The following is a 15,701-nucleotide window of genomic DNA, read 5'->3' as shown; positions in this document are numbered from 1 at the left end:
GACTTTCAGCTTTAATTTCAGGGTATTTACATCCAAATCAGGTGAACGGTGTAGGAATTACAACACATTTTATATGTGCCCCCCCCCTTTTTAAGGGACCAAAAATAATGGACAAACTAACATAATCATAAATCTAATTGTCACTTTTAATACTTGGTTGCAAATCCTTTGCAGTCAATGACAGCCTGAAGTCTGGAACCCATAGACATCACCAGACGCTGGGTTTCGTCCCTGGTGATGCTCTGCCAGGCCTCTACTGCAACTGTCTTCAGTTCCTGCTTGTTCTTGGGGCATTTTACCTTCAGTTTTGTCTTTAGCAAGTGAAATGCATGCTCAATTGGATTTAGGTCAAGTGATTGACTTGGCCATTGCAGAACATTCCACTTCTTTGCCTTAAAAAACTTCCTTCCCTTCTCCATACTCTTCTCTTCCCATCATTCTGGTACAAGTTGATCTTGGTCTCATCTGTCCATAGGATGTTGTTCCAGAACTGTACAGGCTCTTTTGGATGTTTTTTGGCAAACTCTAATCTGGTCTTCCTGTTTTTGAGACTCACCAATGGTTTACTTCTTGTGGTGAACCCTCTGTATTTACTCTGGTGAAGTCTTCTCTTAATTGTTGACTTTGACACAGATACGCCTACCTCCTGGAGAGTGTTCTTGATCTGGCCAACTGTTGTCAAGGGGTTTTTCTTCACCAGGGAAAGAATTCTTCTGTCTTCCACCACAGTTGTTTTCCGTGGTCTTCCGGGTCTTTTGGTGTTGCTGAGCTCACCAGTGCGTTCTTTCTTTTTAAGAATGTACCAAACAGTTGATTTGGCCACACCTAATGTTTTTGCTATCTCTCTGATAGGTTTGTTTTGATTTTACAGCCTAACGATGGCTTGCTTCACTGATTGTGACAGCTCTTTGGACTTCATATTGGGAGTTGACAGCAACAGATTCCAAACACAAATACCATACTTGAAATGAACTCTAGACCTTTTATCTGCTCCTTGTCAATGAAATAACGAACTCCCTTTATGAGAGAATAACATACACCTGGCCATGGAACAGCTGAGCAGCCAATTGTCCAATTACTTTTGGTCCCTTAAAAAGGGGGGGGGGCCACATATAAAATGTGTTGTAATTTCTACACCGTTCACCTGATTTGGATGTAAATACCCTGAAATTAAAGCTGAAAGTCTGCACTTAAAGCACATCTTGATTGTTTCATTTCAAATCCATTGTGGTGGTATAAAGAGCCAAAATGATGAAAATTGTGTTAATGTCCAAATACTTATGGACCTAACTGTATGATCATTATTATGTCATGCAAAACAATAGGAGTCATTTAGATTTAAGAGAATTAAGTGATGTTGAGTGTTCCTGCAGTGAAACATGGGGGAGTTTTTACATGTTTAATGGGGTGAAATGGAGAAGAGAGGCGATTTAATGAGCGTGGATGTCGTAGACAAAGCTCTGTTCAGATACTTGCAGCAATTTCATGGAGTGCCCAGAGCATAGCATTGGCATGATGTCACAGAAAGCTCACCATCTACAGTGGCATGGGGTCAAGGTTTGTGTGACTGTGGCTATGTAATAAGGAAGTTGGACCATTTGCTATTATCAAAGAGAGATATAAGTTCTTTGCTATTATACACAATCGCTGCCTCTGATTGGTCTGCTAAATCTCTTCCTTTCACTTTATGGATGAATACATTGACTCATCCCTGTCCTGCACAGAATCATACTGACTCAAATGGTAGTGGGTGAAATTGTCTGAGATAAAAAATAAAACAACCCATTCATCTCTATGTACAAAGTCTAAAATGTATTTGAGATAGCAAAGTGTCAACGTTCTAGAAAAGCGTACACAATTGTGCACTACATATCAAATATACCATATATCAACCATATAAACATACAATTTTCATCTTTAGAATACCAAGAATGTTGAGCTTCACAAAGACATTTTAAACAGAAAAGTAAGTACTGAGTTTCTGACGATTCAGTTGTTTGTAAGAAAAAATTATAATCTAAAAGGCAGTTGCAAGGAGAGAAAATGACACAATTTCAAGTCTAACCTTGGGATTCAAAGTCAAAGAAATGTATAATCAACACAAAAATAATTTGCAGCAGCAAAGTACAACACTGAACACAAACAATCATAACTACAACTTCATTTGATAACAGGTAACAATAAAACCTTAAGGCATTTCAGTAGAGGCTGCAAAGTTCCAGAACAGCCTGGGGTTGAGGGCATTGACAGAAATAAAAAGAAGAATGTATCTATAGCTGAGAACTTCCCTTGGAGGGTAAACAAACTGTAAACCTGACTGACCTGAATATCTGGTGTTTAACCAGAAACGTTTGGGCCTTCCTTTAAGCTGCCCTAAATTAAAGGCTGAGGGGTACCAAAAAAAATCATTAACTTTACTTCAGATAAAAAGGTATACCATCACCAAAGTAACATAGAAGACATGCTACAAACACAAAGGGTACAGCAGTATCATGTATAGTCGTCATGTCGTGCCTGGAGCTTAACACTACAACATTGAACATAAAACCGCAGTGCTTCTGAACATATTCAGGAAAAACATGCTTGTTGCCTTTTGGATTTAAAACAGTATGACTCTGGAAGTCGGAAAAACGTGCAAAAGTTGTGAAAACTGTAAAAATCCACATTAACAACGTCAAACAACTATAAAAGTAATTTCTTGTTTCATTAATGTTCTGCATCAGTGAATGTTGGAGTAATGATGCAGTAATACACATTAATAAGCATTCTGAAAAACACATCAAGAACAGTAAAACCCTGTCACTCCAAGTAGATCGATACGCTTCCCTTGTGATACGGAACATTCATGAAATCAGCACACTTATCACAGCAGAAGGTGCCAGGATGGAGTGCCAGAATGCTACTCTGTACTGGCAGAATGCCTGGTTTTGAAACAGCCAGCTTTATAATAGCTCCTCTTGAACATTTTTATTTTGGCTGCAAGGCATTTATGTAGTGCTTGGCATCTATGCTTATCATTAAGCCCTAAGAACTTCTCGTTCTGACAATCCAAGTTAAAGTCTGAAACACTCTTGTTTTTCACCCTTTTCTCTCCCTCTCGCCCTTCCTCGTACTCTAGCAGTTGGTTGTCTGCAATTGTGCCTCGGTGAGGATGGAAGCGATGCTGTTGGTGTCGTACAAGCCGTCCTCGTCCTCCGAGCTGAAGTTGGACGAGCCCATGACCGGGCGACGCGCCTGCTGCACCTTCCTCCTGCAGGAGACAGCATCAACACACCACTGAATCTGGAGCGTTTATCCAAAGCAAAGCTGTGCAGAGTAGGCATACCAGGAAGTGCTGGTGTATACCGAGAGAATGCCTCAGATACTGTGCTTGTGCTTCAGATCAAATGCCAGAGAGTTTCCGAAGAATTTAAGACATTCAGTGAGTGATAGAAGAGCACCACCTGCTGGATCTGAGAGGTTTCACATTCAGCCTCTAGGAAACACAGAGTGGGAGTGATCCAAGAGGAATGTATACTACAGCAGTAATAACGAGTATATAAGTGGCAGAGTCATGCCCTGCATGAGATAACTAGTATACCAGAGTCATGCCCTGCATGAGATAACTAGTATACCAGAGTCACGTCCTGCATGGGATAACTAGTATACCAGAGTCACGTCCTGCATGAGATAACTAGTATACCAGAGTCACGTCCTGCATGAGATAACTAGTATACCAGAGTCACGCCCTGCATGGGATAACTAGTATACCAGAGTCACGTCCTGCATGGGATAACTAGTATACCAGAGTCAAGTCCTGTGTCGAGAGTCTTACTTGAGCTCAGCCTCCAGGGTGGAGATCTTCGACTGCTGAGTGTCCTGCAGCTCCTGCTGCTCCTCCAGCTCCCTCAGAACCTTCCGGCGCACCCCCTCCAGACGCTCCACCTCGCTCTCGCTCTCGTCCACCTGCCTCTTCAGGGCCTTCACACGCAGCGCCAGCTGGTATGAAAAGAGAGACAGGTGTGGGTTTTACGGGGGGCAACGGAATGTTCAGGAAGGCTTTGAGAGGACGAAAAACTTTGGATGAGCTGGATGACTTTGTGAGAAGGGAAGACAGAGTTCCATGTGTTCCGTGAGGAGAGGTTGGAGAGTGGCCGGGGGAAAGATGACACACGGGACCAAATGCAGCCAGGTGGAGGTAGAGAGATGCTGCTCAGATGATGTGAGACTAGCATGTCGTACCTGATCTCTCTGCTCGGCGTGCGTGTTCCTCTCCTGGTCCAGAGTGATGTTCAGGTCCTTCAGCTTCCTCTCCATTCTCCTTTGGGAGGCCTGGATACTGCCCTTCTCCCTGACAAGTCAGAGTTACAGTGCATGTCACTACGAGTTGCAGAGCTTGTTAAAAACGGCAAGACTCCTTTAAGCGAGCACGGATATTAATAGGATTAGTATCAAGCAGAAGACAATTAGTGACTGTGCACATCAGACCAGCGGTTGAGCTCATCTTTAACAGAGCTAGACTGTAATACAATATCTAGACAAAAAAGCATGTGTAAAAGCATGTATACATGTGCAAATTACATGTGCTTGCTATGCCCAGTGATTTTGCATGCGTGCTCGTGTGTGCGCACCTCTCCTCGCTGCGCAGCCTCTCCTCCAGCTCCTGGACTTTGCCCTCCAGCAGTGAGATTCCAGCCGGAAGTCGAGACTGGCCCTCCATATCCGCCACGCGAGACTTCAGATCCTTCACCTGACAAGAGAGACATGAGAAATGGCTCAGGCCGGATCATAACCCAGGCCCCTGCGGCAAGGCCTCAGCCTACATGGCACAGGCGCTTGACCGGTGAGATAGCAGTGCACCCATAAGGTGTCTCTCTCATGGCGGGTACCTGTCTCTCCATGGAACTCTTGTCCATCTCCAGGTCATGTCTGGAGGATCGCTCCTGCAACAGGTCTGCACGGAGCTGGTCGACCTGTGACAGGAAGGGGAGGACAGAGAAGCGTTACCAGTCTTGTTTTCAAGTGCTGTTCCGGACACATGGCCCCGCGTGTTTTCACATCTCTACCTGTTCTCTGCTGCGGGCGATTCGGTCGTTCAGAAGCTCCACGCTGCTCTTCTCCTCGTCCAGCTCAATCTCCATCGTCTTCACTTTATCCTGACGCACAAACCAGAAAGTGAGGAATCCTATATTTTCTCAAAGTCCTCTCATACCACTGACTCGATGACACCCGTTTTCGCACCAGAACCTTTGAGCCCCTGCGTGCCCTCACCTCCAGGGCCCTGATCTCCCTGCCTCGGTCGGTGTGGGAGCTTCTCTCCGACTCCAGCTCGCTCTCCATGTGCTTGAGGCGGCTGCTCAGTAGGTCTCTCTCCAGCTGAGCGCCGTCTCTCTCCTCTCCACACGCCAGCAGATCCTTCTTGAGACGGGACGCCTGCAGGAACAAAAGGGCCAAACACGCTCAAAGCCACTCAAAAGTCTTCCCTCCTCCTCTTTTCTCCTCCTTTTCCTTCGGTCCCTCACTCTTCCCACCCTTTCCTCACCTCCTCCTGCAGGCTCTTCTGGGCGGCCTGGGCCCTCTGCAGCTCAGCCAGCCTGTCCTTGCTGTTGCGCTGGACGTCCAGCAAGTCCCTTCTGGAGCGCTCGCGGTAGTCGTCCAGCTGGCTCTGCAGCGTCTGCACCGACTGGCGCGAGTCCCCCATCATCATCTCCATCTGGGAAGGGGTGTGGGGGGGGGGGAGGAGAGGATGGATGGATTATTGACAATCTCAAAAGAGCATAACTGCAACCACACTCTCAATTCCTCCCACTCCCCAGCTCTCTTAATACGCACACGCACCTCCTTGTTGATTTTCTCCAAAGCCCTGTCCAGTAGCCTTTTCTGCTCCTCCAGGTCGCTTTTGCCCCTCTTCAGCACCTCCCTCTCCAGGTCCCTCTCCTCCAGGCGCCGGCTCAGCTCCTCCTTCTCCTTGCCCGTGCGAGAGGCTGCTCGTCTGGCCTCCTCCAGCTGGGACCTCAGGGAGCGGTTCTCGTCCTCCAGGGCCTGCTCGGTGTCTGAGCTCAGGGGGACGCTGGAGTGGAGACGCTGTGGAAGGGAAACAGAACACCAAGAGTGAGATCATCAACGTAGGCGTCGTGTACGTCTGCATGAGAATGTCGAATCATTTAAGTACAATTGAGTCAATTTAGTTGAATTAAAAATGTGTTTTCATGTCAGAAACTCGGTTTTCTATGTGTCAGAGCACCGGTCCTGTGTGTACATGAGTCTCTCCATTGAATGTGTTGTACCATGCGGGCTAGTCTCTCCCTGAGACGCGTGTTGGTTTCCTGAAGCTCCAGGTTGGTCTCTTTGGTGCTCTCCTGATCCAGCTGTGAAGGTGGGAAGGGAGGGGGGGTTGTGTGAAAACCCTTCACTCAAAACACATTCAACCAATCATGGATGGGTTAAGGACACTGATGTCTCACCTCCTTTGTCTTCTCCAGTGCCTTCTGGAGCTCATCCCTGTCTCTCTGTGATTGGTCCTTCAGTCTGTCAATCTCGGCGCTCAGTCTGGCCTCCTTCTCTTCGCTGGCTGCCCTCAACGCTCTCAGGTCCTCCTCCTTCTTCCTCGACTCAGCTCTTTGTTTGTCGAGCTCTGAGCGAGTCTGCTTGATATCGTCATGGCGACGCTGAGGGTCCTTAAAAAAAAAAGTAATAAGAACGGATGAATTAAGTGCATGTAGAGGGGAATGTTCGTGAGTGGGCATAATGAGTGTGTGAGACAGTATGTGTGTGTGTGTGTGTGTGTGTGTGTGTGTGCCCTTCAGCGTGTGAGGGAGGGGGGGGGGGAGGAAATTCAAGAATTCTTAAACCAGTTTCTTTGTGAAATGCTTTGTAAGCAGGAGTTACCGGTGAGTCTGTGTCATCTAGCACAGGTATCTTCTTCATGGATATCTGAAGCTTTTTCAGCTCCTCCTCAAACTCATCCTTTTCCAGGCGAGCTCTCAGGAGACTAGACAAAGAAAACAGACAGTGAATAATTAACGCCACACCCGGTGTAAACAATAACAAGCACACACTAGAGCTATGGAGCATCGCAAACAAACACATAGTAAGTTCTACTTTCAGATACCTGAAAAGTGTTTCGTGAACCTGAATGAAAATCACTGAATCAATAAAGATTTATACTGATCAGTGTTCGAGTTGATCACAGATAACATATTGATCAGACACCTGATTCAAGTTGACTTGAAGTTGAATCATCATTCATCATGTTAAACTTGATTGAAATGAAGTAGGATGAACTAAATCAATTGATTCATAAATCTCAACTGATCGGTTGCTCATTGGTTTGTCGGACAAAGACCGACTGTTGTTATTGAATGGTCAGAACTGAATGATCAGCCAAATGCCACTGGGGATGCATGCAGGAGGGTTGCATATCTCAAGTGAAGATTTGGCTCTGACACAAAGCTAGTTTGCCGTACTCAGATCAAACAGAGTGAGTTTGAGCTTCTCTCTCACATGCATGTCGCGCTCTCCAGTCTCTTCCTGCCCAACACAAGTCAAGGAGGAAAACAAAAAGGAACAAAGAGTGACCGTGTTAAAGTGAAGCAAACAGTAGAAAAGGTCAACATTTTCAAGCCTGAAAATACCTTTACCAGGTCAAAATGCCCTGAATTCAAACCCATTTTCCTTTGACTTCAGGATTTGAACTTAGACATACATGTTAAGAATATGTGCACAAGGACGTTCTCAGAAATGGAGTCGATACCACAACGCAAACACTTGACCATGAAGAGAGGTTATGTTTAAAAAAAAACACAGATAGGACTTATCTTAAAACTGGAGTCTAATCTGCTTTTGCTTACTGGCCCACTTGACATCGTTTTGGCATAACAACAGAGTGCCCTGTTCTCCAACCATGCGTTCTGTTTGGCTAAGGTAGTCAAGACATTGCTTCACATACAACACAGAGGGGGGGACAGTGTTTGGACAGAAACGGCGTACTACCACGTCCGGTGGTGTTCATCGTGAGCCTGGCTGGTAGGTGGAGGGACAGACTCACTCTTGTTTGCTGTTTTGGAGTTCCTCTGTGGCGGTGTCCAGCTGGGACCTCCACAGGCCCTCTTGGTCTCGGCAGCTCTCTAGCTCCTCCTCCAGGCTGAACATGGACTCGTTCACCTTCTGCCTCTCCTCTTCGATCTGCTGCTGCGACTGACACACGGGAAGAGACCATTGAGGGGATCGGGTAGATATAGTACCCAGGCGTAAAGTATGTGTGGTGACTGTGCTCCAGCGTGTACCTCGTCTTGTCCAGCTATTTCCATACCCCAGTCTATACCCTCCCTGTGACAGAGTGGCCCTTGGACATCTGAGAACAAGCTCAAGCTTGTCCTTCCTCCCCCCCCCCCCCCCCCCCCCCCCCGTCCTAGATCTCTGCGTCTACCTGCGAGACCTGCTCCATGGTCGAGTGGAGGGTCTCCATGTCCCGGTGGTACTGCTCTCTGAGGACCTCCATCTCCTTGTCGTGAGACTCCACCTCGTCCTTGAGCGCCCCCTTCAGGGCGGTCAGCTCCCTCTCGCGCTGGTGCAGCTGCTCCTCCTGCCGCTGGCACAGCATGGCCGCCTCGGCCAGCTCGGCCTTCAGCATCATCACATCCTGTGGACAAACCGGGGGGAGGAGATGAGGGGTTCACGTACGAAGGGGCAGTGCTCCTTATTTACAGTTCGGAGTCTGTGAGTGTGTGTGTGAGTGTACCGTCTGCAGTGAAACTGTGTGTGGAGAGCTCTCCGAGATTCCCCTCAGCTCTTCCTGAAGCTCTGCCAGTTGGTCTTCATGCTGACGGACGCGAGACTCCGCCTCCTCCCTGGCCATCCGTAGCTGGGTCAACCTTAGGGAGGAGCCAATCCATAATCAATTACTAATCAATATACTCATCAAGCAGCAAAGCAGTGGATTTAAAAGACACACCAAAAACTATCTGCCAAAGTGAAGTGGCTTGACTAGTGTTTGGTCAAAAGGGAGTCCTTACTCTTCCTGGGCCTCCAGCAGTTCAGTTTGTTTGCTGTCTAGTTGTTTCTGCAGCTGGGTGTTCTCATGAAGACAGTCCTCCAGATCCTTCTTTAGGTTTCTCTCAACTCCTGATGGCTGAGAGCACACACACACACATCAGCACAAATATGACACAGCAAACTGTAGTCCTATTTTGTCTCCTCCTCAGGTACAGTATGTACTGTACAGTATCATCCAAACTAAGTCGTCCAATAAGGAAAAAATCCTAGCTTTCCATGCAGCCATCAAAGCAACTGATAACAGGACTAAACAAGCTCAAATTATTTCCAGTGGCTACAGTAGCTCAATTGTATAGCAGGCAGGACACAGTGTGAGAATCAACCAATTTTTCATACTTCAGAGTACCACCGTCCTTCAACACAAGCGACTCCATTTCAATGTTTTCAAAGAGCAAAGCTGTAGCGTGCCTTATCCGCCGCCTACACCAGAGCTGCACTGTTTGTCAGGACTGCTAATCCCTGAATAGACCAGCAGCAGCAATAGCTGCATATGAAACCCTCCTACACACTCTTTCTACAGAGTTTAGATGGGGCTCAGAGAGAGAGAGAGAGAGACAGAGAGAGAGAGAGAGACACAGAGAGAGAGAGAGAGAGAGAGAGAGAGAGAGAGAGAGAGAGAGAGAGAGAGAGAGAGAGAGAGACAAGTCATCCTTGAGGATCTGTCATTCCTCTTGTTCGGGGTATCAGACTTTGATTATCGAGTGTGCATTGGAAGAGATTCTTGTAGCTTTAATGAAAGTGTGATAATAGGCAACACATACCCACACAACCTCAGGCACAACCATGCTAGCTAGCGCACCAGGAGCAAGCCCTCACCAGGAGGACCAGGAAATAAAAAACTGTCCACAGGTACGAATGAGGGCTGAAAAACAAACCCTCTTCCTTATCACAGGATACTCAGCTCACAGTAAATGGCTTTGTCCTCCACCACTCCTAATATAACCCCTCATTAGGGGGGGGGCAGTAACTGGGGCCTAGGTAAGACGGACACTTCCTGCCCCACGTTGCTATGGATACCACAGAACACATGACCCCACAGAGGGACACTTTCCTCCAGCTAGCCAACCACCACCTGGTGCCGGGTTCCAGTCCAATTCAATTATTGATGTGTTCCAAAGACCGGGACTCCAAATGCACTGCCCCTTATCATCTTCCCTCTGCGGGTGCAGCGTTGCTAAGAGACCACAGGGATGATTTGAATGCAGGCATAGATATAAACCCAGTGAGAGTTACGTAATAAGAGTTCATACTCAGGAGGTTAAACAAAAACATACAGTATATTAACATGCTACACACGCATGCATGAATATTGATGCATGTGCAAAATAACTAATGCAATTACCATTAGAGGACACCAAGGCCACTACGACTAAGACTATTCTGTACAATAAATACTGTACAAAGAACATAAAGTGACAAACAGGAGCTTAGTCTGTCCAGCAATGCTGAGATACTGCCAAAACTAGGCGGATCATTTGAAATTCTCTGCACAACACTTAATCTTCACATTTTTCCTCTGTTAACATGGGCGGCCTTGGAGACAGAGAAGCTTACTGGCAAACAAAAGAAAGAGTGCATCCCTTTCACACACAGGCCCCTACATCCTCACAGTGTCAAGTCCAACACACAGACATACATCCACTCACTTATACCTTAGCATCGTTTGGTGTCTCATTGACATGGTTGACTTTTCGATTGATGGACAGGTCACTGGGCCTGGTGCAAAAACAAACGTGGCAAGAGTGATGCCTGATTAGATGGGTTGCGATGCGGCCTGATGGGAAGGATCTGACTGAGTCACTCTCTCACGTACCCTTCCTTCAGGAGGGAGGGGATGGCCTGCTTTGTCAGGGCTTCCTCTCCGTTGATGACCTCTGCACTTCGACCCCGCTCCCTCAGAGGGGGGGGCATCCCCTTTAATGAGAGAGAGAGAGAGAGAGAGAGAGAGAGAGAGAGAGAGAGAGAGAGAGAGAGAGAGAGAGAGAGAGAGAGAGAGAGAGACCGAGAACGAGTGAAAGAGAAAAGGGAAGGTATTCCAGGGTGAATGGTGTGCTGTGCTGGTAATGAATGATCATTACCAGCACAGGGGGGAAAAACCCTGTAAGTCACAAATTTTACTCACAGGTTTCTTGGGTGGAATGGCTGGAGGAATGTCCTTGGCAGCGAACTTCCCAGGTGTCTTGTTGATGCTCGCTGGCTTGGAGGCAGAGAGAGCTGTCCCCTTGGCAATGGAGACGGGGCTCTTTGCTAGGCTACCGTGAGGAGGGGTGGAGGTGGCGGAGGAGGCGGAGGAAGGCGTGAGCGAGGAGGCGTAGGGGTTGGGAGTAGTAGCCGGGTGAGGAGTCACGGAGTCTTCAGGGGCGTTCTTACGGGCGTCCAGGCTTCGAGAGCGCCTGCGTTCGTCGAACCTGAGCCGCTGTCTGGCCCCGGTGCGCCCCCTGGTCTGCACGCCGGGAGTGCTGCTGTTAAACTTGCTGATGAGCTTGTTGATGGGAGCCAAGGAGTTGGTGTCTATGGCGGCCACAGGCTCCTCCTCCTCCTCCTCAAACGGCACTGGTGGAGGGGGTTCTGGGAATGTCTCCGGGGATGAATCGAGCTTCTTCCCGCTGTGTCTGCCAAGTGACCCAGTAAGCCCCACCCCATTCTTAGGCCCTCTGGACCCCACCCCTTTGAGACCAACAGGCTTGAGCCCCGCCTCGTTAAACAAATCTTCGTCCTGACCGGGCCAGCTGCTGTCCTTTTCTACTCCATTGGTCGGTTTTGGGTGGGGGTCCATCTTCGCTCTGTCTGCCCGCCCCTCCCTCCCTGTCCTGCCCTCCCCCTCCCCCTGGGTCCCTGCCTGACCGTCCCCTGGGGGTCTCCTAAAGGGGCTCCCAAAGGCCTCCTGCTCTTCTGTCGGGGAGGCTGAGGAGACTGGGGAGCTGGCTGGCTGTTCAGGTTTGTAAGGGTTTGGTATTTCTCCAGGGTCCTTCCCTCTAGGCAGGCTACTGTAGGGGGAAGCAAGCGCTGAGCTTGGGGCCTTGGGCTGCACCTGGGGAGGGTCGGTCTTCAGCTGGACCCCATACGAGTCTCCTTTCTCCCCATCCTTCAGGACCACGTAGGGCTGCCCGGATATGCCCTGCACTCGAACCGCAACGCCATACTTGTTGGAGGGGGGCGTTGCGTTATTGCGACCCCTGGTCTTTTCCGGGTAGCCCCCGCCAGTGTCATGGAGGTCTTTGATGAAGCGGATCTGAACACCGTAGTCCACAGGGGGCTTCCTGTCCGAGGAGAGAGCGCTCATGTTGACTTCCTGAGCTGCGAGAGACCTGCACAAAGAGAGGGATGAGAGATATTCAAATGGGTTCTAAGAATAGCACCTTCCTGAAAACAAGCTACTTAGTTTTTCAGTTTCTTTGACAAAAAATTATTTAAAAAAGGAAGTGGATTATTTTTTCCCTATTGATCTCTATTCTTCCTGTTCTCCTTCTGAAGCCATGAATCTTAAGGGGTACACCGTCTCTCTAGATCTAACAAAGAACTGGTTCTGACTCAACACAGTTCTTCATATTTACTTACTCCCCCCACTGTTGTTTGTCATGCTCTCTCCCTCTCCCTCTCTCTCTCTCTCAAACAAGCAATATACATTAAAGGAAGTGCCCATTGCTTTTGTACATCACACATTCCGAGATAGGATTTGCATGTTGCTGGTTTTCTAGTATACACCTGTCTCTCTCAAATGCCACCCTTGCATATAGCCTCCATCATTGCCATGACAACACTGACTAACTATCCGAGATCTCATTGACTTCGCCATTTGGTTCTTTCTACCTTTCCTCTTTAATCACACACTCATACATACAGAGACCTACCATCTACGTGACATACTGTGATGATAGCTTATCTAGCTCGTTCACTTTCCTAGAACTCCATGTGCTCTCTATTCATCTCGAGACAATTGGGCCACTGGGACATTAAGGGGCTCTTTATTCTGCTTAAGACCTACTTTTGGCTGTGAGGGAGAGAGAGATACACAGAGTGAGAGAGAAAGACATAAAGGGAGGAACTTGTTATCTATGTGTGTCAGTGTGTCAATGGGAGAGGCAACACCTCAAGCCGCACCACTTCCGAGAACCTAAGATGTTTCCTTGACTTCTTCTGAGATTCTACCTTTTTAGTCAGCTGGTCCATCCGTTTGTATTCTGAAAAGCAAAGCTACTGACCGTGTTCTGCTTGAATAGGATTTTGTTGACCAACATTAATCAATTTAGATCCAAAGAAACACATAAAACAACCAATGACCCTGTGTATCAAAACAGAGCACCCTCCCATGTCCCTCTCCAGACCTGGCCTTGCTAAGATAGCTGGAAAGAGGTGGATACTCCTCCCCATTGTCCAGGCCCCCTAGACCATGAAACACTATGGGTATGCTAGGAATGGGTTTCTCCCAGTCCACAGCAATGTCTCCCTAAGCTCTCTGTGTTCACCAGACTCACTCAGGTGGACGCATGTTTGCTTTCACACACCTGCACACCGCAGTCACTCTGTCCAAGCATGGCTCTTTATTGTTCATTTTGGGGTGATAAAAGCTGCCTTTCCTAACCTCAACCCTTGAGGCACAGTATCGGCTGAGTTAATAACCTGGAGACGATTAATCAACAGCCAGGGTTAACTGACTACTAGGTTACACTGTAACAGTCTGTGCCCTGACCAGGCTTTAGGTTAGTAGATTAACCAAGTCAATGGAAGTATTTGTTTTCTGAAAAGATTCCTAGAATTCCAGACATTCTCTTTATACTAAAAGTTCCGCGTGGTTTGCATTGGTTTAAGGAGCGGATTATGAGCAACTGTACAATTGGGGAGTTGGGGCATCGAATGTATTCAGTCTCACTTGAATTTTGAAGATGTGGTTAGACTCAACAGTGTTTAGTAGGTCTAGTAACTGCATTCCCATGTAGCCTACTATGTCAGAAAACCCAAGACATAAAGATGCTTTCAAATCTGCTACTGCATGGCTATCAATGGTGTGGCAAAATCATAAACCCAGTCTCACACATAACAGCATCCAATCCCATGTTGCATATATTACTCTCTCTTGCTCTCAAACAAAGCGCTCCTGTCACAAGGAGTTACTGTGTCAACAGACAGAGGAATGCCACCAAACAGGACTGCATGTCATCATCCTTCTCTTCTCATGCCCCTCTAACTCTAACTCTCACCACCCTACAAGATGTCTGAAACATATGAATATCTGTTATTAAAACGAATGCTTTCACAAACAAGGTTTGACCCACCTCAGAATGACAACCTAACACAGCGACACTTACATTTGTTTAGGAAGGGTGTCTGTCAATCCATCTGTCTTAGGGTTATGTTGTCATTGTTGAGTGTAGGTGTGTGAGGGGGGGTAGGGTGGAGTCGTAGGTCATATGCAAAACAGCAATAAGGGGGTAGTTTATCATCAGAGGATCTGTTTCCCCATAGTTTTACTGTAATAATAAAATATGTGTGCCCCAAGGCATAGCTGTCAGACTACTGACTGTAAATGCACGCGGACACATCAATATTTAGGCACGGTAAAGTAGGTTTGGTCAACTGTATCCAGATTGTCCAAGACTTGGGATAGCCTATAGCCTAAATTTCATTTAACCCACAATGGTAGAAACTGATTGTTTAATATCGCTCAGATAGCCTACACTAGCTAAGACAGGTAACTAGCTGACACCCGACCTCATGAATTAATTGCGTCACACCCACCCAGCCGGTCAGTCGGTATCGGTTAAGCCGAAACCGGGGTGTTTATGTGGCTTGAGAACCACGAGTTGTTGTCATCGCACAGGAAAAACAGAATAGGATCAGTATGTCATACATCAGAACATGTAATGTTTGCGACGTTATTTTACTGTCACAGAGGTTGTGTTCCCATCTACACTGGAATGCGCATTAGACTAAATTACCCACACTAACCTATCGTTCTACCATCTGGATTCAGGTTATTGTTGTGATCAGGGAATGCTGAGTGTAGTGAAGAGGCTGCCAACGCACCACAAAGCCACAGGTGTCCCCTGCTTATCCCAAAACATGCGCGATCAGCAAAAATCACCCGATTCAATATTTCTCTACATAACACATCCTCCTCTACTTCACTGAGTACAGCAAACAGTGAGCCGATAGGCTACACAGCTGTGCAAATACAAACGGACTGTACCTTCTAAAAACGAGTCCAACTCCGTCGATGAGATATTTTAGAAAGCTGTCTTGTCTTGAGCCCCTTTGATTTTCCCGTGATACGTTTGGAATAGTTGAATAAAAAAGACGACTCACAATTCCCTTTGGGCAGACTAATTTCTACTGCTGCTAGAGCAACCTGTTGCTAGTACGTCAGATAATAATTGTTTCGCCTTACTTACGCTATTGGCTGAGGACACCTTGAAAGGCGGCGCCTACTAGCTGTAGTACGCTAGTCAATACCAGTCGAGCGCTTTTCCCTGGCGCTCCCAAAATTATGCAGAGCCATATTTTCTGTCAAAATCACATATGAATATGGTTGACAGTTTTTGTTGTTTTTTGGGGGGGGGAAGGGTGCAAACGAATTTCCAGACCCATGGTTTTCTTCATCATACCTGCTAGTCGCATTGGACCTACTGTGGGCTACTTCACTAGTCATTGGGGAAGAATAGCTTAAGTGA

The 15,701-nt window shown here is 47.3% G+C and overlaps 2 protein-coding genes across 5 annotated transcripts in view; one reads left to right on the top strand and one right to left on the bottom strand.

The window, feature by feature from the left end:
- LOC136961849 (aquaporin-3-like) overlaps positions 1-7,775 on the top strand; it is a 107,391-nt gene extending 99,616 nt beyond the window's left edge. Inside the window, exon 9 of the mRNA XM_067255326.1 lies at positions 7,763-7,775. The gene's annotated coding sequence lies outside the window, so the exon portion shown is untranslated. The remainder of the gene's footprint in view (positions 1-7,762) is intronic.
- cgnb (cingulin b) lies at positions 1,794-15,375 on the bottom strand. Of its 4 annotated transcripts, XM_067255316.1 has the most exons (22): positions 15,221-15,375; positions 14,340-14,374; positions 11,156-12,341; positions 10,847-10,947; positions 10,686-10,749; positions 8,994-9,109; positions 8,720-8,852; positions 8,408-8,620; positions 8,027-8,175; positions 7,483-7,509; positions 6,868-6,970; positions 6,444-6,656; positions 6,267-6,347; positions 5,818-6,063; positions 5,522-5,692; positions 5,251-5,412; positions 5,046-5,135; positions 4,869-4,952; positions 4,611-4,729; positions 4,222-4,330; positions 3,815-3,978; positions 1,794-3,250 (listed from the first exon to the last, which is right to left on the bottom strand). In XM_067255316.1, coding segments are annotated over exons 2-22 (3,669 nt in total). In that variant the 5' UTR covers positions 14,342-14,374; positions 15,221-15,375; the 3' UTR covers positions 1,794-3,114. The 4 variants fall into 4 exon arrangements, with proteins under 4 accessions (XP_067111417.1, XP_067111418.1, XP_067111419.1 ...); XM_067255317.1 differs by lacking the exon at positions 7,483-7,509; XM_067255318.1 differs by lacking the exon at positions 14,340-14,374.
- Positions 15,376-15,701: the final 326 nt, after the last annotated feature.

This window comes from Osmerus mordax, chromosome 18 (assembly GCF_038355195.1).
Source record: "Osmerus mordax isolate fOsmMor3 chromosome 18, fOsmMor3.pri, whole genome shotgun sequence".
Lineage (NCBI taxonomy): Eukaryota > Metazoa > Chordata > Actinopteri > Osmeriformes > Osmeridae > Osmerus > Osmerus mordax.
The sequence above is the reverse complement of the archived record's forward strand: the minus strand, read 5'-3'. Positions and strand labels throughout refer to the sequence as shown.